This window comes from Megalops cyprinoides, chromosome 2, assembly GCF_013368585.1.
Source record: "Megalops cyprinoides isolate fMegCyp1 chromosome 2, fMegCyp1.pri, whole genome shotgun sequence".
Classification (NCBI taxonomy): domain Eukaryota; kingdom Metazoa; phylum Chordata; class Actinopteri; order Elopiformes; family Megalopidae; genus Megalops; species Megalops cyprinoides.
In genome coordinates, this window is record NC_050584.1 from 1528841 (window position 1) to 1554348 (window position 25508).

The 25508-nt window shown below is 38.0% G+C and overlaps 1 protein-coding gene across 1 annotated transcript; it reads left to right on the forward strand.

Moving 5' to 3' along the window:
- Window positions 1–911: 911 nt before the first annotated feature.
- ncf2 (neutrophil cytosolic factor 2) lies at window positions 912–25278 on the forward strand. The gene is made up of 15 exons (XM_036522733.1): window positions 912–1133; window positions 1379–1461; window positions 1753–1861; window positions 5157–5291; window positions 7255–7362; window positions 9604–9663; window positions 11354–11397; window positions 13998–14139; window positions 15541–15606; window positions 17825–17897; window positions 19677–19723; window positions 19921–20063; window positions 20150–20261; window positions 23943–24060; window positions 24982–25278. The coding sequence occupies exons 1-15, from the start codon at window positions 954–956 to the stop codon at window positions 25056–25058; spliced, it is 1497 nt and encodes a 498-aa protein (XP_036378626.1). The 5' UTR covers window positions 912–953; the 3' UTR covers window positions 25059–25278.
- Window positions 25279–25508: the final 230 nt, after the last annotated feature.

Below are 25508 nucleotides of genomic sequence, written 5' to 3' on the forward strand. Positions count from 1 at the left end.
CAAAAGAAAGCAAATGGATTTCCTGAAATAGCCTAGCTATGAATTAGCTGCCCCCCCATCACTGCTGTTTGCCAATGGTCCTTTAAATACCAATTCAAAAGTAATGTCAACAGCAAAGTTTTTGGCTCTACAGAATTTGGCTGTGGTGTTCAACTTTATCAGTTCTTGGTTGAAGACAGTCTTGGCAGTATCTTATCAAAAGGTTTTAGTTACTGCATTATCCCGCATCATGGTCCATCAATACATATTACAGGATAGGCTTTGTATTGTTGCACATATCAGGCTAAAACAGTACACATATACTGTAGATTTCTTGTCACTCCATTTCTGTCCGTACTGTTTCTAGATTTAATTATGTTTAATGCACATCTCCTTTTCTATTAGACCGCTTCATTTACGTGTGACATTATCAGTAAAAAGCCTACAAATTTTCAGACAACACAGTCCAAAATGTATCAAGTGTACAGATAAAAGTTATAGGCTAATTATTATTATTACAGCTGTCAATAAATATTAACACCGAAACTACCATGTGTATTAGGAGTATTAGGATGCTGTTATTAGGAGTATTAGGATGATTATGTTATTTCCTGCAGATTGATTTATTTCTTAGTTGTCTCTCCATTTAAAACATTGCATCACTACAGTCTTGTTAAATACTCAATAGTCAATTATTAAACTTTTGTGCATTTTGTCCTGCCTACTTTACAGTGTGTGTTGGTTTGGATTTTTCAGTACCTGTAATGAGAGTAAAAGGCAATAATGAAGCCTTCTGGCAAGACAAGTATTTCAGCAAGATCGACTGCATGTCACAATATCTCCAGCAAACCAGACTCACTTCCTGTAATTGCTGAAAATAAGGAAGTGGGGCTATTTAAACAGTTGTGTTTTTCTACTCCTTTGCATAGCACACCAGCACAGAGAGTTTGATAATATCTTGCAAAGTTTGGCGTATGACAATGTCTTTTGTAGATACCATCCGGGAATGGGATGAGGGTGTGGCATTAGCTGATAGGCGAGATTGGGCAGCTGCCCTCAGGGTGCTTTCAAAAATCCTCGACATCAATTCAAAAATATTTTTTAACATTGGCTGTCTTCACCTAATCAACCAGGAACTGGATGCTGCTGAAAAGGTATTGTGATGTTTGTTATGATGTTTCTATCCGAGGACTGAGCAAGATATTTTCAATTTGAGGAGCGGTTTGGAAATTAATTATTTTGACTGCAGATACTTGAATATTCAGTTGTATTGCAGTTGTGTAATCTTGAATCTCATGTGCTTTTGAATTGCAAGTCATACAAAAAAAGGAAGTAACACTGCAAGAAAATGGCTGTTCATGGTTTGCTTGAGGAAGTCCATTTTTTAATTCCCCTTTAGGCTTTTGACAACAGCATCCGCAAGGATGAGCACTTGGCCATTTCCTTCTTCCAGAGAGGAATAACATTCTACAAAAAACAAAAGTAGGCCTGGGTTATCTTTTAGAGTGTAATATTTTACTTTGACTTTAACTTTCAAAGCTTAAGAGGTGCAATGACATTTTGAACATAATCTAACAATGCAATGAAATATGTTCTTAAAAGTTCATACAAGTATTAAGTCATTCTCATAGATAGTAACAGATATACTATACTATGCCCTTATGCATTTCACAGGTATATTGAGACTATTAATCCTAGTGCCGACACTGGTGTTCTAATTGACTCATTCTTCTGGGTTGACCTTCAGACTGTTCCCCTTCTGTGTTCCTTCAGGTTTGAGGAATCCTTAGGTGATTTTCAGAAGGCCTTGACTGAGTTACGAGGGAACCAGCTAATTGACTATAAACCTCTGGGTCTGTGGTACAAGCTCTATGCCTGTGAGGTAAGGCTGGGAGATAATGATGCAATCAAAAATATTTAAATGTTTGTTAAACATAGAATACATATTGGTCAAAAGTTAAAAGGTATAGAAAATATATCTAGCTAAGTAAATGATAACAAGCTAGCTATAAAACTAGCTATAAAACTAAAAAAGTATGTAAGATACATATATACATACAGATATACACTACGGACTTACATTGTTTAATTTAGCTATTCTGTGAGCTAAACGCATTGTCTATTAGCTAACATGTAACTTAAATTAACTGCTTAACTTGGTTGTGATTGGGACTTAACAATTGCTAGTGATAGGTAGCATGGTACATTTCGACCTGCCCTTGTTCTTAATCCACCTGCTCAATATAAGTGATGAACTTACTTGGAAGATTTTAATGATGATTATATATTTTTCCCTTTCCAAGGAAGTATGCTGTTGATGCCACTCTATGGCGTTCATCAGAAAAGGCCACAATCACAGCCAAGTTTCAGTAAAAACAAGTGATGATCAAAAAGGATTTAAAAGAATGTCTTTTGTGAGCTCATTCACTCCAACAAACTTCAGTGGTGTGTCATTAAGATGCCTTATTTGACGATTTCATAACATTATTACTTGAAGTTGTTTGACACAGTAGAAACAACATTTATCAATAGCAGAAGTAAAACCATATTTAATGTGGCGTGTTATTTTCTAGTAACAAGCTGCTGTTTTCTCTTGAAAGGATTGAACGCACCTGCCAAGTGACACACTCTTGCCCTTCACATTCACATTATCAGCCAAAATACATGAGGTTGTTGTTCTGAAAGTGACATAACCTTCATGTACCAGCTAGCTAGCGAACTCGAATTCTGATCTGACAGAACTGTGTCTCTCATATGAATTAAGCATTCTGTGTGAGCTTTTGTTGCCATGACAAGCCGTGTTAAAGTATACAAACATGCTAATGTATTTGGCCAGCTGGAATCCTGTTACATCAGTTTTACTGTTTGCATGAATTAATAGTTGATTGGAACTGGAATTGGGTACTGGAATTTTAAATGTAATTTTTCTTAGTTCACACCATAAGATTCATCAGATCACTTCAGGAAGAGTTCCTTGATCAAATAAGAAGGAAATATTCCTGATGTACAGACCCTTTCAGTGGCACTGTTCCAAGTTAATTTTTTGGAGCAAGGGCCTTAATTTAGAATAACTTAAAATAGAATGTCCTGTGTCGATTAATGTAGGGTTGAGAATTAAAGTTTCTGAAATACTAACGTTACATTTTTTGCACACATTTTGCATACATTTAATAAACTATTTTTATATACTTGTAACACATGACTAGATATTTACAATTTTATGTTAATCATTTATCAGATGATCTTATGCAGAACAACTTACAAAATCCTCCCAAAAATTAGCCACATTGTTAGTGTTAGCGTTGACAAGTACCACAGTCCAATTCAAGTGCACTGCTACAATGGCTACAAATGCTGAGAAAACCTGTGAAGAAATAATTAGGGTGAAGTTAGAAATGTGTATCTGTAAATTTGTTTGTTAAACAGCATGCACATCTTTTTTAAAGGTTCCCAATTTCTTGTTGAGCAAAAAAGATATCACTAAAAATGAATACTTTCATGACAATGTTTGAAACTGCATAGCTTATGGAACCTTCATTTTTCTGGTTTTTAGCATCATCATCATTAAACGCAATATTATTATATAAACTAACAACTATTATTGAAGTATTCCCCATATGACAAGTTAGCTAATACTACAAGAGACACAACAATCAGTACACAATGCACTATACAAGAAATATTCATAGGATTAGTGCTCTTTTTTGGATAATCACAGGTTGTAGTATAGTGTTACTATGTTAGTCTTAGCTTACTAACTGATTTAATATTCAGTCTGAAAAATATCCTAATCTGTGTAGCTGTACTATACACTTCTACAGTGTTCAAAACTGTAGAAACAACTGTTCAAAACAACTATCCCCATAACAACATACTCATCATTGCTCACTGCATAAGTAAGTGGAGTTGGGACAGAGCTTCTCTACATCTCTTCTGTACTAAAATTATCAAGTGATGATCATCTGTCCTTGTGCTGGAAACTCTACTGCTAGTGCACAAAACTGTTGCTTTAATAAGATATATCCCTCCAATAACAACAATCAGATTTATACTTGAGGGTGCCAACTGTATATTTTTTGAAGAAATAGAAACTTCGTATTTATGCATGCCATGCACTTATTTATTTTTTCTTACAAACAATTTGTTTTGGGAATGTCATTTCTGAGTGGCTACAAACTAAAATTCCTCACACTGATCATTTTTTCAGAGGTTCCGTTTTTGTAGGTTTAATGGAAAATAGAAAATCAGATCTTGTAAATGTTAAGCATTCACAAGTGCCATCCAACCAACCCGAACAACCTTGAGCAAATCTGCCAAAAAGGTTGGAGAACCATCATTCCTAAAAGGTGGCTCTGCCAATGTTCTGGATACTGTAAAAAAAAAAAAGGTATAAAACTGTAATTATTTCAATAGTTAATTGTAAACGAGTTGTCATATGATGTTTTATGGGAGCAGTGAATTGCCTCTGTTAGACTAGTTATTCTTCTGTATGAAGATACATAGGACTTAATATTTAAACAAAAATATAACCTGATAAAAAATTATTGTGATAACATTACAATTTAGTTAATTTAAGATTCCAAAGTGAGTATGCAAAGTTTTACATATTGTCCAGTTATTGCAAACCTCTGATAACCTACGTCAAAATAAAGCAGGCAGCTGATTATAGTCTGCTGATTCAAGTAGCCTGGTCCCCCCCCCCCCCCCCCCCCCCCCCCCCCCCTCTTAAAATGATTGATAGTTAAAGTTATAATAGAGGATATAATAAGGTCCAGATTCTGCTGTCTTTATTACTTACAAATTAAGAGAAATTATTTCAGGAAAAACTGAAAAGCAGTTGTAACAGATATGATGAGTGAATGCATTTAAAACACGTTTGGTTAATAAAATTTGCTTACAGCTTTGTATGGGGTGGTGTTAATACCTGTTGTGCGCCGGGACCTAAGGTCTGTTGTGTTATTGCCGGGATTGGATGAGGCCTTGTAACATTGCTTGGTGATCTTCCTGCTCCTCTTCACACTAGAAGTTACACAGTACTTTACAGTGAAGTAGGCACAGAACAGAGGAGAGGCATTGCTCCAGGTTCTTTGTCCTCCTATTAGACATCAGTTCTGTTGTGACCACCTCTCTGCCACCACAGAAACACCCCATTGCCCTTTTCTTTCTGTTCCGTACAGATCTTACACAATGTGGCCCTAACCCAAGCTCAGCTGGGCCAGTGGGAGAAAGCCCAGGAGAGTCTGCTCGTTGCGCTCAGCCTTAAGACTGAGTCAAAACACGGTCACATTGACCAAGCTCTGGAGTCTGTCCTGGCAAGTAACTTTCTTACACCTTAAAGTGAATGTTGTAGTAGTACAGGACTGTAACCTTGTAGCCTCTCAGCATGCTTAATCCAGAAAAAAGGTGTTTTTATGAAGTGTGCATGATTATTAGCTTTTCTGTTTCTTTTAGGTTTGCTACACAGTGAGTTTAGAGAAAGACTAGTCTACTTTGCCAAAACAGTTGAGAGAAAATTGGTTTTCCTCATCTGAAAGTTGCATTATCACTGCAAAAAAGTCTGATACTGCTGTGCAAAGTCTTGTGTTGGTGGAGATAATTATGTATCATTAATACTTAATTATTCATACCATTAATTGTACAAGATGAGTACTGTGCACCTTGGTGAGACTGAGCCTCTTAGGAGCCATCTATTTATCAACAGTATAAAGGTCTCTTGAGGGCTTGAAGGGTAAGATAACTTATGTTGAAGAAGTAGAACAAGACTGATACAGTACTATATTGAATCAGTGCTGCTAAGAAACAGACCATCAGGCAGATACAGTTGTATGCAAAAGTTTGGGCATCCCCGGCCAAATTACATATTTTGTTGATTTTTTGAAGTGAAAAGTAGTAAACACAGCCTCTGTTACTTTTGAGTTCAGGAACTAACTAAGTAGAAAAACATAAAATAGTAATTGTGGCATGTGCAAAAGTTTGGACACCCTACTAAGTCAGTACTTAGTAACAGCTTGCAAACACTATATGTAGCCAGCTAAGAGTCTTTCTATTCTTGACTTAGGAATTTTCACCCACTCTTCCTTGCAGATCGCTTCTAGTTCTGAGAAGTTCTTGGGCCTTCTTGCATGCGCAGCATGTTTAAGATCTGCCCACATATTTTCAATAATGTTCAAATCAGGGGACTGTGAGAGCCATTCCAAAAGCTTCAGCTTGCGTTTCTTGAAGTAGTTCATGGTGGATTTTGAGGTATGTTTTGGATCATTGTCCTGTTGTAGAAGCCAGTCTCTTTTCAGCTTCAGTTTGTTGACTGACTGTATGAAATTTGCTTCCAGAATTTGCTGATATTTAGTGGAATCCATTCTTCCCTCTACCCGTGCAATGTTTCCTGTGCCACTAGCTGCCACACTGAGGGCTGAGACTTTACAACTAGAAGGGTGCCCAAACTTTTGCACATGCCACAATTACTTTTTAATTTTATTTCTATTTTTTTAGGTTAATCAAATATATAGTAACTGTGCATTGCCATTGGCAGAAAATTTTTTCTAAAATAATGTCCTGCAGAGGTGTGTTTACCTCTTTTCACTTCAAAATCAACAAAATATGTAATTTGGCCAGGGGTGCCCAAACTTTTGCATACAACTACGAACAAACACACTGTAAAGAAACAAACTGTAAAACCCAAAGCAGTGGTGAAGGGCTGAAGGCCTTTTTCCACATATGCAATTGTGCTCACGGTAATGAATATAAAAGTCACAATGAACAATATGGGCAACACTAAAATAATTAACAAGACACATAAAGACAACAACTACAACATAAAGACAAAGACAACTATTGGGGCTTGTTTCAGAGCTAAAGAGTGACCCTTGCTGGTTGGTCACTCTAGTGGCATTATTCAGCACAATCACTCGGAGGAGAGTGTATCAGTCACACCCCCAATTGACAACGGGGGTCATAGCTGCAGAACATATAGTATACAATTTGGCAGTACACATTAGGAAGAAAGCTTGGGGAAAAAGCATTGGACAAATTTATAGGAAAAAAATGAAATGATGAACATTAAAATAACACAAATAACTAACTCTGCACCTGTAGTTATCTGTGTAGTATGCCTACTATGCTAGCCACCATTACAATGTGCAGAGTATTGTGCAGCAGTATATGTTTATGTCTGCTAAAATATAAAAATATAACACAGATCTGTATGAAAAAAATGGATGATAGATGCTTGGAATGTTTCTCTTTCAAGTGGTTTAATCACCTTTGGTCTTTTTTTAGAAGCAGAAACTGTTTGAGCCAGTTGAGATTGAGGAAGGGGTACTGTTCAGACCCGGCAAGCACTACGTGGCTGAGTTGGAAAAGAGGGACTACTTGGGCAAGGCTAAGGTATGCATCTGTCTTGTCCTCTGCACTAACAGTGCAGGGAAACTCTGGTCCAGTATTTTCAACCATCTTTTAAAAACTGACAGTACCACAGTAATTATGTGTTATGAATAGGGCCCTCAGTTTTTCTCAACCATATAACCCCAGAGGATTTAAACCTGCATTTTAGTTGTTATCCTCCAGGTATCACTGTAGGCACTGAATTATCAGTAGTTTTTAAACAGCTGGCACAGTCACAGACATCATGATCGCATAATGCTACAACATGTAGCATTACCACAAAGTAAGACAGAAACTATGATGGAAACTATTATTTATTCATTAACAAAAAACTACTTTTATGTTTAATGCTAGCAAAAGCCACAAAAAGATGGGAGATTCATGAATGTCTCTGCATTAAAGTCAGCCTATGCACTCTTTCAGCACACTAAATTGTTACATGCTGTGCTACACAGGGGTATGTCTGGACAGACTACTGAAGACTAAATCTAAAACAGCAGAACATATAGTCCTCAGAGAAATACAGGAAATAACAATGAAAGAATTTGGTATAATCTAAGTATATTTACTTAGACATCAGTTGCTTCATAAATTTACTAATTTTGTGTATTGTTACTTTTCAGTAAGTACCTAAATAGCTAAATTAGAAATTAGCCTAAAGGCCAACATTATTACAGAGCAACAAAATTCCTTTACATATATTAGCAGATTGAAAAATAATTGGCACAAGCTGAGAAAATAAAACACTTTAGATATTAGGTTTTAGCGTCTTTTTTCATCTTGCTCCTTAATTGTGAGGGTTGTCAGGTTTACTATTTCTGTGTCATGACCCCTGGGACCCTCAGTGAAGAACTAGATTTACATCTGTTGTTGAAATGTTGTCTTGATTTGCTATAAACTGTATATAGTCCTTCAGTTGTCATTGTTATATTCTACTAAAAGTGGAAACTTGTAACTTGTCTTTGGCTCATATCATATCATATTGTGGCATACTATAAGCATTATTCAGACAGGTGAAACATTAACATTTATTCAATTTAACTTTCTATGGTTTTTTTTCGCAAATGAAACATACCCTGTAATGCCATCCTGTTTGTGTAAAATGTTACACAGCAGCACACAAAGTTTTTTTATATGGTGGAATTGTTAAGGAAAGGAATTCTTTTAGATTAAGTTTATAGATAAATATAGTAAATATATAGAATCGATTAAGACATCCTGCTCTTTAAGAACCAAAGGGCTGGTTGCCCCGAGGGTTATTTGACTATACTCTATTTTGAGGTGTGAAGGATTATAAATGGCTAGGATCACCTACTGTATCCTGCAGTGATGGAGACTACAAGTAACAATTCATCTTGCGTTTGGACAAACAGATTCTTTGTTTTACATCAGGTGCAGCCTTTCTTGTATTCTTGGCTGGTGAGGACACATTTAACTGTTTGGAACTGTTTGCAAGCTTTAAAATGTGTAAGAGATTATGAAGAAAGAGAGATGGATAAGAGGACAGTATAAGGAGGACTATGTATGAGCTCAGAAGCTGGATGCTAGGCATTTTACAGGCCAAAAAATCAATATCAGGTGAACCCACTACGGGTACTTATTTTTAAATTTTTTATTTCCTCACCCACCCACCTATTTTGGTGATCGCCAATTGTACTACTGTTCATACCACTGTGACTACCTCTGCTCTCATGCAGAGGTAGTGGGCAAGGCTAATGCAATACTCTGATACATCCTCATAACAATGCTGCTCTTTTTCACTCTACAAATGCCATCGTACACTAGAGTAAATTTCATACTCCTCATGCTCATACGTACTACTCCACTAACACCATCTGAGCAACTTGCAGGTGCCCAACAAATTGCAGAGTGCCAAGAGACTGATATAATGAGGAAATCCTGGCCAACCCACTCACTCCTGTCTCCTGTGGGCTCATGGTCACTGCTGGATGATAATACAGCCATTTTTGAACCAGCATTGTAGGTCTCAGCCTGCACTCAGAATGAGTGCCTTTCTGACTGAGCAACTGACAGGCAACACCTTAAATCAGAGTACCAAACTAGAGGGATTACAGTCATGGTATGATACTGCATTTTAGCATAATGAAATTAAGACCTAAGCCAAGCCGCAAATTGTGCAGTGTAGATGTGTCAAAATAGGTCCTTTTCATTCTGCAATATGGTTCACAGGCATTGAAGCAGCAGCCAATGTAAACCTTGAAACTGCTCATCCTGTTTCTGCAGGTGGTTGCCTCCATAATTCCCCGTGATGACTTTTCTGGATTTGCCCCCCTACAGCCACAGGTATTCTTATCCTGGTGTTTTTCCTCTTGTTTGCAAAAATGTAACTAAAAGAGTGTATCAGAAAACATGGTTATAAGAAACTAATCAAAATGACAATTTATTTTAAGCTTATTTATCAGGCATAGTACATAATGAAAAACATTTATTACCTGTCACCTGGATTAGCCAAATAATAATCATTAAGGCCTCAAAAAAGTCAAATTCATCAGTTTTTGGAATGTATACAATATATTAGTATTAGTTCAATACATACCTAGATTAAAGGCTACTACTCTTAAAACTGTTCATCCAGCATTACGTAATACACTATAGTATATAGTTGATAGTATGCAATAATATATGATGTATAGTTTTCAGTGAATGAAATATAGGCACATGTAAAGTATACAGTGCAAAAATAAATTACCTCAATAAATATATACATGAAAAACTGTCAAGGTAGAATGACAAAATACTGTACATCTTATTTTAATATGGTACAGAATTCCAAAGCATTGCACCCTTAATTGGAAGGGCTATCTGTAAAAACAGTATCTCTCTTACACTACAAAATCAACTACAAGTTGTTCTTGTGGCTCACACCATTTTTAGTCTGATCTAATCTGAACAAATTCCTTCAGGGGCAGTGGTGCAAATTCATTCAGAGCTTTAAAAATCAGGCGTATGATTGAGAAATTTTCTGAATGAGAAATGTCTTGAAAAAGTGACAGTGATAGCTTACTGGCTTTTTATCTAGAAATGTTTATAGTAAGAGGTTTGATGATATAAGAGGTTTGATGACATAAGAGGTTTGAAGACATGGCTTTTGGAGTGGCCTAGTCAAAGTCCTGACTTGAATCCAATAGAGCTGATGTGGCAGGACCCATAAACAGCAGTTCATGCTGGAAGACCTACCAATCTGTCAGAGTTAATGCAGTTCTGTAAAGAAGAGAGTGCCAAGATTCCTCCACAGAGATGTGCAAGGCTCATATCAAATTATATAGGAAGCGTTTAGTTGCAGTTATTGCCGCTAAGGGTGGTCCAACCATATATTAGGTTTAAGGGGACATTTACTTTTTCCCAGGGGTGATATGGGTGTATGTTAACTTTTCACTCAAGGAACAAAATGAACATTAAAAGACTGCATTTTGTGTTTAGTCAGGTTCCCTTTGTGCAATATTACATTTTGTTTGAAAATCTGAAACCATTCAGTACTCCAAATACGCAACAATAGAGAATATCAAGAAGAGGGAAATACTTTTTCATGCCATTTTTTATATATTTATATATATATTTATATGTATTTATACAAACTTTTCGCTTTCCAAGCAACATTACTTTCACCTGAATTCACATGGTATATTTTTTCCTTCCATCTGTCAACAGCTGAATATGAATAAGTACTTACATCATCTGAATGAAAGACCAGCTACTGTAGTTAGTACGTTCAGAAAATGAGCTGTGATGAATTAAATCCCAGTTTCTCCAGTGAAATGTGAACATTTGCAATTTGATTGACTGTTGCATGAAACTAGGTGCATAAAGTTGGCTCACTCTCAACTTGCAAATGAGTTGCTAATTACAGTTGTTGCATGGGGTATTACACAGCACACAAAGTAGACTAAATTTGTTGTGAGGCACTAATATGGTGTGTAAGTTGCTTCATGGAACACCAGCCTAAAATTGACTGAAATTATTTTCTTATGTACAGGTAGAAGAAGTTCCTACCAGACAGAAAGTGCCAGAAGTACTGAGGTAAGAAAGTGTCTACAAGCAATCTATATTCTGCAAAATTTGCAAAATATGCATGAAAGACAACAAAGTAGTACATGCACCTCATCTCTGTCAATCCACCTAATCCCTTTTCTGGAGTTGAATCTTGGTTAAATGTACCTATAAATTGTATAAGTTAATATATAATTTACTACAAAATAAGTACAGAAAATGTTCATTTTAGCACAATAATATGAATATTTTAATATCAATATAAATTACTGCATTAAAATACTGAATATAATACAGTGACTTCGTAGGAAAACCCTATAATATATATTATAAATTTATACTACACACTTTTGAAAAATCATATCCTTTCCCAGAATGATCTTTCCCTGAGAGACAAAACATGGAGGTCAAATTTAATCTTCATGTGGTAACATTAGCTGAAAAAGATCTCAACAAGAGTGCAATGCATAAAACATTACTATAATGCCAAAGTCCTGCTCTCATTAATCCTCCAGTTTTAGCCATGTAGTCATTTAAATGCTACATGGTTTATAATTTAGCTCAGTAGGCTAACTACAAGCATCTTGGGATGTCAGTCCAAATGTGAAGGGTATAAGCATGTACACACTCTCAACGGGAACAACTGAGGGTAACTGAAAGTTCGTTTGACGGCCTGGGATACCATCAAGCACGTGACTGCAGAATTTGTAGGGGAAGTGCTTTGGGAAGATGAGAAAAAAACACAGATTGGGATGCAGCCTGGGAAGTAAGTGTAACTTGAAGGAAAGCAAGCCTGACAGATGCTGGCAGGGGGACATCGCTGTGGAGTTATTTGTGCCAGTTAAAAATAAGCAAGATAGTATATGTTAGCTGGCCAACCAGCATGCCAACTTGATGGCATGTCCCTGTAGGAGAAGCCTTTATAGTTCTACCTAGAACTCTTTAAAGGCTGTTTCCTAGGACTTTCCATGAGGACCGTTCTAGGGTTCTGCCTAGAGTGCTCTGGAGGGTTTTTCCAAGAAGTCTTTTATATTTTAAGGGCTCTGGCTAGAACCCTACCAGAGGGTTTTACTAAGAATCCATTTATCTCCTGTTTTATGGTTTCTTAGTGCTAGCATCTCTAAGGTTGTATGTATGCGCTGTACTCTCATCTTTTCTGTATAAAAGTGCCAGCTAAGTGTAATATACTATGCACCACAGACAGTGAGAATTATCGCATGCAAATTCTTTTTAATCCTAGCCCCTCTGCTGTTGCTACTCTGCCCACCTGAAAACACCTACACATAATCCATTCAGGCTGGAGAGAAGGGCTAACTGATCAACTTTGTCAGTGCCTGTTCAATACATGCGCTCTACTACACAACTGTATTGCTTAGGATGAAAGGATGGTAAAGGTATACACTACTACAGAATACCATAAAAGTACCATGAATTTATTAAGGACATCCCAGACACATGAACAAACATTCACAAATACAGTTTCAAGCATGGGTGAGTGTTTGAGTATTTGAGGATCTAATCCTAACACCAATGTTTTAAAAACTGTAGATTACTGAATGATGCCTGATGATGAAGTTTTAACACTGTTTTAAAACAAAACCCTATTTAAAACAAAGTTGAACAATGTACAATAGAAGAGCTTTATTGGGATGAAAATGGTTCTGTTTAAAACCCTACTGACTTCTGTTTAGAATCCTTTCACCCTGCAAAGAATCATTGAAGAACACTTTCTTCCACAAAGGGTTTTTCAAATGAAACTGGTTCTTGATGGAATCTTGTGTCTTACAAAAACACTTGAGGAATCCCATCTTCAAAAAGTGTTCTTCAGATGAGTATGGAGAGCTCTTTCCCTCCAAGAAGAACCCTTTTTTCTAAGAGTGTGGGCTTAATTTTGTAGTTACTTCACTTTGGCTCTGCAAGGATGTTGGTCCAATTATTCTTCTTGACTTTGGACATCAAGTCACTGTTTCCTTGTCACATAATTTATATTTTATGTTTTTCCCATTTATGCAACAATGTTTGGGATCACCAGTAGTACGTTAGGCTTGTCAGTTACATCACTATGATAAACTTGTGAGATAAATACAATCCTTTGATATACATGGATGCAACCAATGGCTAAAAGTCACACGGTGAATTGTAACCAATCAGAGAATAGCTGCAAATCCACTGATGTCATTCAAACAATTTGCAGGTGTCTGATGAATTGCAGGGGGCCTGAAAACATTGAGATGAGGAAACCCTTGCTGAGTTCCACACGCTTATTCTCTTCAAAATGAAGCCAAATTATTCTGCCAATTCTGGTCAATGTTGGCAGATGACAATGGCTGGTTTCCAATCTGCACTCAAAATGAGCACATTCCCAAATCAGCCACTTGGGAGCTACTTGTGCATTATTTTAACTAGTGGGGCTACCTCGAATGAAATAATTCTTATTAATTATTGCTAAATTTGACCCAACAATTGTACATTTATTTTTGGTCATAATGGGACTTGTACCATCTAGTCTTGGTATTCACCTCACAAAGTAGATGCAAGACACTCTGTTGTGAGATGATATTCCTGGTTAAAGCTGACTTTTTTAAAAAGAATACAGTTATAATGTTTTTTCCCCTCATATCAATCACAAGAGCACTGGAGGGAGAACCACACAGTGTACTCTATGAGTTTCTCCCTGAGACCACAGAGGAGCTGGCAGTGTTGCCCGGAAACATTGTTTTTGTACTGCAGAAGGGGACTGACAACTGGGCCTCTGTGGTGTTCAATGGAAAGGTAAGCAACCTGTATGTCGTATTGGCTGTACACAGGGAGAGGGTGACTGATAACATTAATGATCCCTCTTTCTCTGGACAACCAATTCAGTCCAACTCAAGCCTTACCTTCATACTTTTCATTTACTTTGTTCTGCCTGGCTAATATAAAGAAGGGACTAGCAGCATCAATTCATTTCAGATTGTAGTAATTCCAGCAGAAATGTACAGGAGACCCTTGCCATTTATGGGGGTTACATGCTATAGATTGCAAAAGAATTGGCAAATACTGTACTATACCAGTTATAAAAGCATATGCACAAAGGGGATTTGTTCACAACATTTTAAGTAAAAAAAAATCTGAAGAAATCAGCGGTTCAAAATAGTACAGTTGCACCTGCTTTTTAGTTAACAAAAGTTTATGTTAGCGAAACCATTAAACTGCCATTTAGATAAATAGTCCACTTCTAATTTTTCCCATTAACATCTCTCATGAATGGTCGTGGCATCCATATGGCCATCTTATTTAAGTGTGAGTGGCTGCCTACAATAACCATAAGCACACATGGCAGGACAGCTTGGCTGTGTTTTGCCAGGGGATATGGGTTGGTAGATTGGCCAGGGGTTTGTCTGTCTCATCACCCAATAGCAAGCACCACTGGTCAAGAAGACACTTTTACACAAAAGTGTGAAAAGAGGTGGCAGCTGGTATCATGTGTTTTGTAGGAGAACATGTGTTTGCCTGCATGGTACCAGATTGATAGCAGGGGTTGGGTGGTAAAGACCAGCATCCCTATAATACGACCTGGCATTCCAAATTTTAAAAAGAAAGAAAAAAAATTAAAATTAGGCAAGGCAAATTAGGCATTGGTGTGGAATTGAATAATGTTAAAATCTGGAGCTACTACAGTAGCAGTGGCAGAAATCGTGCTGGTGAAATGGTGAGTGAATAGATCTTAATGCATGTTCAGTATGCTTTTATGAAGCAATTGTATATTTTGTGTCTAAGGCAGATTTAATATTTCTTTGACAGGTAATGGTATTTTGTTAACCATTTCATTTTTCTGAATTTGTGAATTCTGAACACATCCCTGTTCCATATTATTTATATCTCTGGTAACAACATTTATGATAAATTGATTTTATGGAATGCACGTATAGAATACATGCAATTGAGTTACGTATTATCATGTAACAATGCTATAAATGCTATAAATACTAACAATGCTATAAATACTACATGTCAGATAAATGTAAGAGGACATGTGTTGTCCCGGTTCTCTTTGCTCTGGAAACAGAGCTGGGTGGTGCTAATATTTGAAACCACAACTCTGTGAAGGGAGGGTCTCCTGTGTTTCAAATTGTTTGAAAGGAGGAGGAGTTGATTCGAAGGAATTTTACACTACCCCGTTTTCATTTTCAGAAGGGACTTGTGCCTTACAATTTCCTGGAGCCTTTGGAAATAACCTTATCGTCCAAGCAAGAACAGGTAACTGCATGTTGAATAAAATGCACTTATTACCCACTTATTTTGTTCCCTCCCATGTTATTCCCACTGCTGTATGAGCTCCATACAGAATCATTAAATCTGCAGTTCTCAGACACCTCCTCTATTTAGAGCAGAGTTTCTTGGCAGTCAGATAGGAATTTGTGAGCAGGAATTTGTGCCCGTTCAGCCAAAAGAGCATTTGTGAGGTCAGGCACTGATGTTGGATGAGAAGGCCTAGCTCGCAATCATCGTTCTAATTCATTCCAAAGGTGCTCAATGGGGTTGAGGTCAGGGCTCTGCAGGCCACTGGAGTTCCTCCACACCAAACTCGTCAAACCATGTCTTTATGGATGTTGCTTTGTGCAAAGGGGCACAGTCATGCTGGACCAGGAAAGGGCCTTCCCAAACTGTTGCCACAAAGTTGGAAGCATACAGTTGTCTAAAATGTCTTTCTGTGCTGTAGCATTATCCCTCCTCCACCAAACTTTACAGTAAGTACACTGCATTCCGGTAGGTAGCGCTCTCCTGGCATCTGCCAAGCCCAGAATCGTCCATCAGACTGCCAGATAGTGAAGCGTGAATCATCACTCCAGAGAACGTGTTTCCACTGCTCCAGAGTCCAGTGGCAGTGTGCTTTGCACCACTCCACCCATCGCTTGACATTGTGCATAGTGATGTTGGGCTTGTGTGCAGCTGCTCGGCCATGGAAACCCATTTCATGAAGCTCCTGACACACAGTTCTTGGGCTGATGTTGCAGCCAGAGACAATTTGGAACTCTGTAGTGAGTGATTCAACAGAGGATAGGCGGTTTTTACATACTACGTGCTTCAGCACTCGGCGGCCCCCGCTCTGTAAGTTTTCATGTTCTAACGCTTCGTGGCTGACCTGTTGTTGCTCCTAGATGCTTTCACTTGACAATAATAGCACTTACGGTTGACCAGGGCAGATCTAGTAGGGCAGAAATTTTGTGAACTGTCTTGTGGCAAAGATGGCATCCTATGACAGTGCCATGTTTAAAGTCACTGAGCTCTCCAGTACAACCCATTCTACTTCTAAGGTTTGTCTATGAAGATTGCATGGCTATGTGCTTGATTTTATGCACGTGTTAACAATCCGTGTGGCTGAAACACCTGAACTCAATAATTAGGAGGGGTGTCCACATAGTACATATAATTTTTTATATACTTAAATATCAGATATTTGTTATATAATGTATAATTTCTGTATAATAACTATTATGAATGTTATAAATTAGTTTTGTAATATATTCTTCTTAATAATAATAATAAGAAGAAGAAGATGAAGAAGAAGAAGAAATGGAGTCTTTTTCCCCTTCTGCAGCATGTCGGCTATACCACAACTCAGAAGACAAAGAGATCTTATATGGAATTTTCAGGGCACATGCATTAGTATCTCATTTAACCCTATGAACACTGCCCTATTTTTACATTTATATTTATTTATTTGAGGATAAATAAGGTTAGATGACACAGAAGATTACATTTGTAAAGAATTGGGAGGTTATTCCTGAAGGAAACTGCAAAAGGGGCATAAAACCAGGGGAGTAGTGAACTACATGTAATTAAACTAGTAGTTTAACTACATTTTGCAGTAGCTTGCTGGTAGTTCAACTACATTCATATTTGCATAGTGATTCAAGTAGTTAAATTACTTTTTGCCATTTTTTGTGGTGAACTACTGAAACTACAAACAATTTTGAGCCATAAAAGGAAAGGAATGATTTATTTATTTTTATTTTACCATTGCTTCTCTATTGTAATTGAACCCCCTTTGACCAGCTCCGCCCCCATTTTCTTTCATCCTGACCGCTGTGAAGGCATGCCCAGGCAATACATTTGTCAGGCAGCCACCTTTTGTATCATTTTTTGTTTTTGTAGATGTGGAAGGAGGGCTGTCCAGAGTATAGTGTAGTCTTGTACAAAAATGTATCAAATTGAATCATAATCTGTATTTCTACTGATCTCAACAATAACAAAATATGATTCCCTCTGGCCTTAAAAGTTGAAGTGTGTGTGGTTCTCATGCATGTAAGAACCACCGGCTTCAAAATTGTGGACATCACAATCTACAGCAGCATTAAGAAGAAAATACTGCTAACTTGCCTGCTACTAGTACTATGCACATTTGATCAGTATTTCATTCGAAATTTTTTCATTGTACAATGTAATTTGAGAGATTTTTTATATTGGGTTGTAGGAGGTGACTCCCAGCAAAGCCATACCGGCCCCACCAGGGGAAGAGCCACCTAGCCGACCAGAGAGAAGAACAGGTAGCCTGCATCACTCAAATTTACAAACAGCTTGTTAAACCCTGAATTTACTCACTAAATCCTTTGGTTATTATCAGACTCCTTCCCTAATTTGTGTTAACTGATTTGAACACCAAGATTTCACATACATTCCAGCAAGAGGATGTACCTTATGGGAACACTTAATCTATTATTTAAAATGTCTCAATTTTTAAGGCAATTAAAGTCCAAATTTCCTTCGACACAGTGTCACCATGCTGAAACAGTACATAACATACATTAAGTCGTTCAGGGGCCGATTCAGACTTCAAGGCGCTGAACGTTTTTTGCCCACCTCATATTTTGGCACTGAGTTTCCCACTATGAATAAATGTAAATTGCCTTTGCCTCCACACCTCCACTAGAGACTGGTGGCAAATAGTTTTTCTCATGGATTTATTAGTCCTCAGTGCAGAACAAAATAACTTTAACATGAGAGCTGAGCAGATACTGAGCAGAAAATAAAGCAGCTCTGGAACTGAGATGATCCTTTTCAATATTTCATCTTAAATTGGTACAAGTTAAAAATGTCGGCATCAAATATGTTTATGTAAAAAGGAAGAACGCCACAGGGTGCTCAGTTCATAGTTGTTTTTCTCATATTATTCATTAGGTAGTAGTAGGTCAACAATACAGCAAAAGCAAACCAGCCATGAGCATTACGTGGAATACATGTGGACATTGTTGGAATCCCTCTGTGAAACAGTAGATTTAAATTTATTGCATTTGTGTGGTGTAACATCCTGTGCAGGAACTGGTTGAAACACATGGACGCTGGTGGGTAGGAGGTTGCCCATGGAGCAGACCACTAGCTAGGTTGTTAGGACAATGGTGTCACCTCTCTCATGGCACTGTGTGTGTGTTTTTTTTTTCCCATTTGCAACAATGAGCCTATATTCAATGTTGCTTTGCTAGCTAGCTACCATTGCAACTGTCTGGAATGTTACTGTGATTGAATGCATTTTCAGATAAAATAAACTTGCTGTATTCATAGAAGAGTAAATCCTCCTTTCTCAACTATGTCATAGGATCACATCATGAAGGTTTAAAAAAGGAAGCAACAGTAGAATGCTTGCAGGACATTGAGTCTGGTAGCTTACATAGCATAATGATACAACTGACATGTAAGTAGGAAAGTGCTGCTGAAACACTGGAAAATTTACTAGCTACCTACACAGATATTGTCACCAATGGAGTTTGTGCCACCACTCAGACCTCCTGTTTAAAGAAAGAAAATGTTAAACATTTCATTGATAGACTAAATATGAAGGGTTATCAAATAGAATGAATTGATTCAAACTGGGGTTCCTAACTTTCACTGGAGTTTGCCTGCTGAGTTACCAACAATGTTGTTATTACACAGGATGGCCACGGGGGTGCATGATTTACTCTTTTTCCTGGGTGAAAGTGTTGTGGAGAGGAAATAGTCTCATGTCAGAATACATGTATGTTGGAAAGTAAGGAGCCCCACCATCGTTTCAAGCAAAATGCCCTCATTTTGAGTAAACTCCATCAAAAAAGGAGCAACTTATGTGGCCCACTTCTGAATTCACTAAGTAGTAACAGAAGTGTGCAATTTTCCATGGAAGTGTTTAAGTGGGGTTTTTCAGGTCTGAATTGGCCCCCTAAGACTATTTAGTGACATAGTTCAAAATTCTTTTTCAGATTCCCCATAAATCTGTGGCTTTGAAGGCCCTTTCCAATCTAACTTCTTTGTCCAAAGTTCATTTTATGTTCATGTGTGTATGTGTTCAAACTCAGCTTTGGATCACTCTGAAGATCTGAGTGCAATGAAAACATCAAATGAGGTATGTAGTGAGAAGTATTGGGTCAATATTAACACTGCAGCCATCAGAAAGGAATTTATTTTCTGCAAAATTCAGTGAAACATTTTACTTAAAAACTGAATCTTGAGTCTGTCCAGTAATCTTAATTGTCATTGCCCGATGAATGATTCTGCAGATGTTATTCATTCACTTTTGTGTGTCTCCACCTTTTCTTCCAGGATGACAAGACCCAGTTCTGTATTGTGAAAGTGCAGTTCCAATATAGCATAGCAATTCGCTCAGCAATAGGAGTACCATACGCCACTGTTCTCCAGCAAATCTGTAAAAAATTGAAGCTGCCCATCCACACAGTAACCCTGAGGTTTGACGGCTTTAGTTCATAAACAAGGAAATGCTACTGTTTTACTATTAACAGGAATTGCAGTAATGATATTTTGTATTTTCCAGCTATAAGAAAGCAGCATCTGATGAAAGGGTAATTGCTGATGAGATGGAGATGGAGAACATATGGAGATCTGCGGAGAGTGGACGTCTGACATTATGGTGTGATGTCAGCAAGGTATGGGGGTGTCAAAATAAAGAGAGAAGCAAGGCTGTGAGACAAATATCAGATATTTCCCCATCACTATGAACAGTTCTGTCCATACACATCTCTGTATGCTGATGAAATTTTGCTCTAATATTTTGTCTAATATCTCTAACCATATATGCCATGCCCATAAATTATTTGAGAACTTTGGCCCCCGTTCAGGGTATATGATAAACTTGTCAAAATTTATTTTAATGCCTCAATAGTGCTGCTAAGGATCGCGTCTATTGATCCACAGCCGTCTGAAGGCGCTCTCTGTGGTCCCTGTGGCTGTAAACCCCATAGAGTGATTGCCTAGTAAATCCTCTGCAGCCCACCTCAATTGGCTCACACCTTGTGGCACTGTTTCACCAGGTCTTCATGCCCTTATCCTCTTATTGGCCTCCTCCCCTGGTCTTCTCAGTGAATTCCAACCTAAGCGAGGTTACTGCAATGATATCTGGAAACTTGAGCTGCCTCCCTAGGTCAACCTTTATCTGCCATTTTTTGTGTCATTGTTAGGATACCTGTCATACCTCTGGGCTGTGGCTGTGGTTTCTCCCCTAGTCTCTGGAAATCGGTAGCCTGTCTTGCTTGGTGAAGGTACTTGCAGTAGTTGATGTAGCTCTCAGCACCTGGTCATGGCACCAATGGTAACAACCTTTACCCAGAGCTTTCACATGACAGCTGAGGATGTGCTCCTCTCTTCCGGCACAGAGAGTATGATGGTGAGTCGACCTTGCCCCAACAGTAAGGGATCAGATGGGCTTGGTAGAATGTCTTACTCTCTGCCTCCACTGGGCTGTCTGTGGCCTGCCTTAGTCAAACTGGACAGTTGTATTCATTTAGGCAGGTTAGATAACTGTCTCCATTGTAAATTGTGGTATATCTGAAAATGGTGGGGTATTCATTTTGTACCAGTGAAGAAGTGGTTGTTTAATTGCATTTTCTTCCACATATTTACTGTTCATTATTTGCTATGGAAGCCATCAAATATGTATATTTATGTACTGGATTACAAAAAGCAGTTTATGAAAAAGCTGAAGCTCTCCATCTTGGGAGAGGAGAGCTAGGAAAAATCATCTTAAGGAACTTAATAGCTGAATCCAACTGCCCCAACCCCAGAAATTTTCAAAGAAAGATCAACCCTGAAAACAGAGTTTAAATACCCAACAAACAGAACAGCTGATGTTACAGTGTCATTTCTATTCTCACTACGCATCTGAAGTAAATCATGATCCATCTAAACATCACTCATTTCTTGAAAATATGTCCACAGCCAAATTAAGTGAATCGTATGAGAAAATAGATGAATACATGAATCACTATCTATTGAAATTGACCCTGAGCAATATGCAGGATTTGCAATCCAAAGGCCAAAATGGATTTTCTGTAGAGTTTTCAAGAAATTTAAGGAGAGATTGCTGCAGATCCTGCTTTTTTTGCTTTTCTCCAGCATTTCAGGTATCCATTTGTTCATTATTGAAGAAGAGCAAAGACCCTCTTAGCTATGGATCCGACTGTGGATTGTAATTTGTTAGATGAACTCCTAGCCCTCTATGTGGACACCACTTTACCTTCTCTTATGTCCCCAGACCAGAATGGTTTTATTAAAAAATCGCCTGCCCTTTGATATGCTGCCTCTTTCATATTACATACTCCTCAGGCACCCCCAAGAAAACCATTGCGGCTGGTGGTAACTTTACTTTGTAGATTGGAAGAGGATAGCCTTTGACAGGTGGTCTATGGTGCCTCTTTTCCTGGTAGGCAGAAAAAATATAATCAAAATGGATACTCTCCCCAAATACCTGTTCCTGTGCATTCCAATGTTTATTAAGGAAACCGTCTTTACGAATCTCAACAGAATGATCTCTGATTTCATGTGGAACAGGAAACCACCTCATACACAAAAAGTGTTTCTGCAGAGGGGGGTTCCACATTTCCAGTTTGACTACCAGGCAAGTTACCTGACAGCACTGAGACCTGTACCTTTCTGGGTGCAGATGGAAATGTCTTCCTGTCTGCTAACATCTCTCCTAGCTCTGCTTTACTCAGAGATATGTCTCACATTATAACGTACCTCCACTCATCCTATAATTTTCCACACTTTACATGTGAGGGCCCCGGTGTGGGGACATTTCTGTGGGCAGAGTGGCTCAATTTAGTTCTGGTTGCATCAAACCATGTACTTCTACCCTCTCTTAATGATGATTCATTAAATACATTTAAAAATCTATGCAAAGATTTGCATCATTTGAACAGGGTGCCTGCCAGATTCAGTATACCTAAAACACATTTTAAGATATTTGTAGGCCAGGAACTGGACTCATAAGAAAAGCAAGTCATTCCCTTAAGTGCCTGAGCAACAGCCTATTAACACAATATTCTTAATAGTAATTTGTTTTACAGGCAGTATTTCTGTAATATTGTATGTGATGATTTCTCATGTGTACAGCCTCCTTCTCTTAAAAAGACGAGAGATACGTGTCAAACAGATGTGAAGCTGAATTTTACAGAGGATGAGTAGTCAACTATACTGTCCAGGTTGCTGGACTTTCCATCTTCGATGCCTTGGCTAGGATATTTCAAAAGCCTATTGATCCCAGCCCTGTCACGGCCCTTTTTGGTGTCTAATCTGAGGATAATCCTCTGTCTAATACACAATCAAACTGTATATATATTGCATATACAGTTTTCATCTGGCAAGAAAATTAATCATTTTAAATTGGAGGGAACCCTCTCCCCCAACATTTAAGCTTTGGATCAGGGATATTTTGAGGTTCTTGAACCAAGAAAAGATGAGGTTCACCCTTTGTGGGTCAAAACATTGTTTCTTCTAAGTATGGCAGCCATTTCCCACATTCCTGGTTAATCAGTGTAAAATTGTTCACTGTCTGTCAACTAAAGCTAACGCAAGCATCTGTCAATATATTTACAAGCTATATTGTGTGTAGATGCGTGTGGGCAACTAGAAGGTGTGTATGTGTGTGTGTGTTGTCTTTGATGCCTTGTCTGTTGGAAAAATAATAAACAAATTGGGGGAAAAAGGCTTAACAATGGGCAATCATGACACAAAGTGATTTGCTCCAAAGACATTGACAACTGTGAAGGGCCTGAATTTTTTATGTTAACTGAAACATTAAAAGTTGTCTCCTAAACTATAAAGAGACTAGATAGTGAGGTATTGTATTGTCTTAGCTTATGTAACATAGGTGTGTATAGCTACACACAGTTGTACAAATTTGATTTTATCTCCAGAGTTTATAGTCTAAGGACAGTAGTAAACAAGTATAAAGTGCAGTGGAAAGTTATTTCTTACATCGACACCATGCTAACACAGTATCTGGTCTCTAGCAGTTAAATGGAATTGAAATGGCATTTGTGTGTGCAAAGGGAGTACACCTTTGGCTAAATTATGGTTCCAGTGACCAGTGTTAAACACTGGATTTTCATCATGGATCCTGACCTTATTTTTCAAGAGGAAATCAGTTCTCAGATATTCTTAAATGAAATGCGTGCAGATATCTGTTATACAAAGCATGGTTACTTGACTATTGACAATTCAAATAAAACTACTTGTTCACATACACGTCTTATATACCACGCTCACATGAGGCAATTGGAGATGTATCACTAGGCATCATCAGTGCTGTGCTTTCACTCTTCTTCCAGGACAAGGAAAATTGGTCACATGGCCTTAACAAGATGGTGGCTCTTCATTCTTTTGAGGCTTCATGTCCTGAGGACCTTGAGTTTTGCCAAGGTGATATCATCACTGTGCTCTCAAAAGGTATGTCCATTCGGTAAAACATTTGTGAAACTTTTGAAAACATCAGCGATAGACTCCAGTGATTTTTTTTTCAATCTGATTCGCTGTTTGAGTAGCTTGGGTATCTAGGGTGATGGGCAACTCTTTGCATGGAGCTCTTGGCTAGAATATACAGAACGCCCCTCCCCAAGTTACACCTCAGTGCCCCTACTCAATTGTGATCTTTCATTCCCCTTATGTATGTGGAAGTGTACTTTAAGGTTAAATATGGAGGCTTAGGGTATGTTAGCATTGTATTTATGTTGTGTATATTGTGTTGTACTGATATTTACATTTATTTATTTAGCAGACGCTTTTATCCAAAGCGACTTACAAAAGTGCATACAGTAAGTATAGCGACAGTACGGGGACAGGATGTGTACAGTTCCACAATGAGACAGTTCTCAGCTGAGAGCAAGGTCTGTTTGAGGACACAGTACTATCAGATTTGTATAACTACATGTTGATCTAGACAAACACTTAGGATCTCAGCACAATGTTTGGCACTAAGGTTTGTTCATATGTGGTTAGTGGAGTCCTATTTTTTCAAGTTTCAGGCTACTTTATTGGATATACTTTGTAAGTCATTTTGAAGAGCATCTGCTAAATGACATAATGTAATGTAAACATGGCTTTGTGTCTAGATTGATCACTTCTACCTCTATCCCTTCCCTTTCAGCCCTATTTCATCTTTGGTGTATTGTCTCTCAGAAGCTTGATACTTACATACAGTTGTTGGTGATTTTAAGACCTTTTACCATTGAAATCAATCATGAATGGGACATGGTTTTGGGGAAAAGGGTGACAGTTTCACAGGTTGTAATATAAGGCAAGGCTGTATTTACCAGGTACTCCAGTATATTCTACTACATACACAGTCAGAAAGTGTCATTCTCTTTTCAGTCAATGAGGAGTGGCTGGAAGGACAATGTAATGGGAAGGTGGGAATCTTCCCTGCTCGCTTTGTGGATAAAGTGTGACCTGAAAATGCAACCAAGGATCTCCTCGGAAAGGAAGGAAGCTGAAGCTACAAGACCCCCTCTAAGCAGACTAAGAAGTTCCATAATTATGTTCCTAATTCTCAACAAAAGGCTAGTGTTATATATAAAAACAAATTCAAAATCTTCTTCTGAACCGTTTGAACTGTTGCACTCTAGTTTCAATAGGATATCACTGCTGTAACTATATTTTTGTCTCCTTGTTCACCTCAGATAATTAAAAATAAAAACATACAATAAGGTATAAATTTCTTAAATGTATTCTTCTCAGATGCTTTAATTTCTTTTTACTGACACTTTCAATCAGCTACTGTTTAAGAATGAATGGGTCAAAATGTGGAAGGGCAAGTGTTCATGGCAGAGCCGGCCCGACGCATAAGCGAACTAAGCGCCTGCTTAGGGCCCCCATGGCCACCAGAGGGTCAGAGCTGG

What these genes read in the sequence shown, in the direction of transcription:
- ncf2 (XM_036522733.1), top strand. Translation starts at nt 954, where the DNA reads ATGACAATGTCTTTTGTAGATACCATCCGGGAATGGGATGAGGGTGTG. An exon ending in ACATTCTACAAAAAACAAAA is followed by an intron (nt 1,462 to 1,752) that starts GTAGGCCTGGGT and finishes GTGTTCCTTCAG; the next exon opens with GTTTGAGGAATCCTTAGGTG. An exon ending in ATCCACACAGTAACCCTGAG is followed by an intron (nt 20,064 to 20,149) that starts GTTTGACGGCTT and finishes TGTATTTTCCAG; the next exon opens with CTATAAGAAAGCAGCATCTG.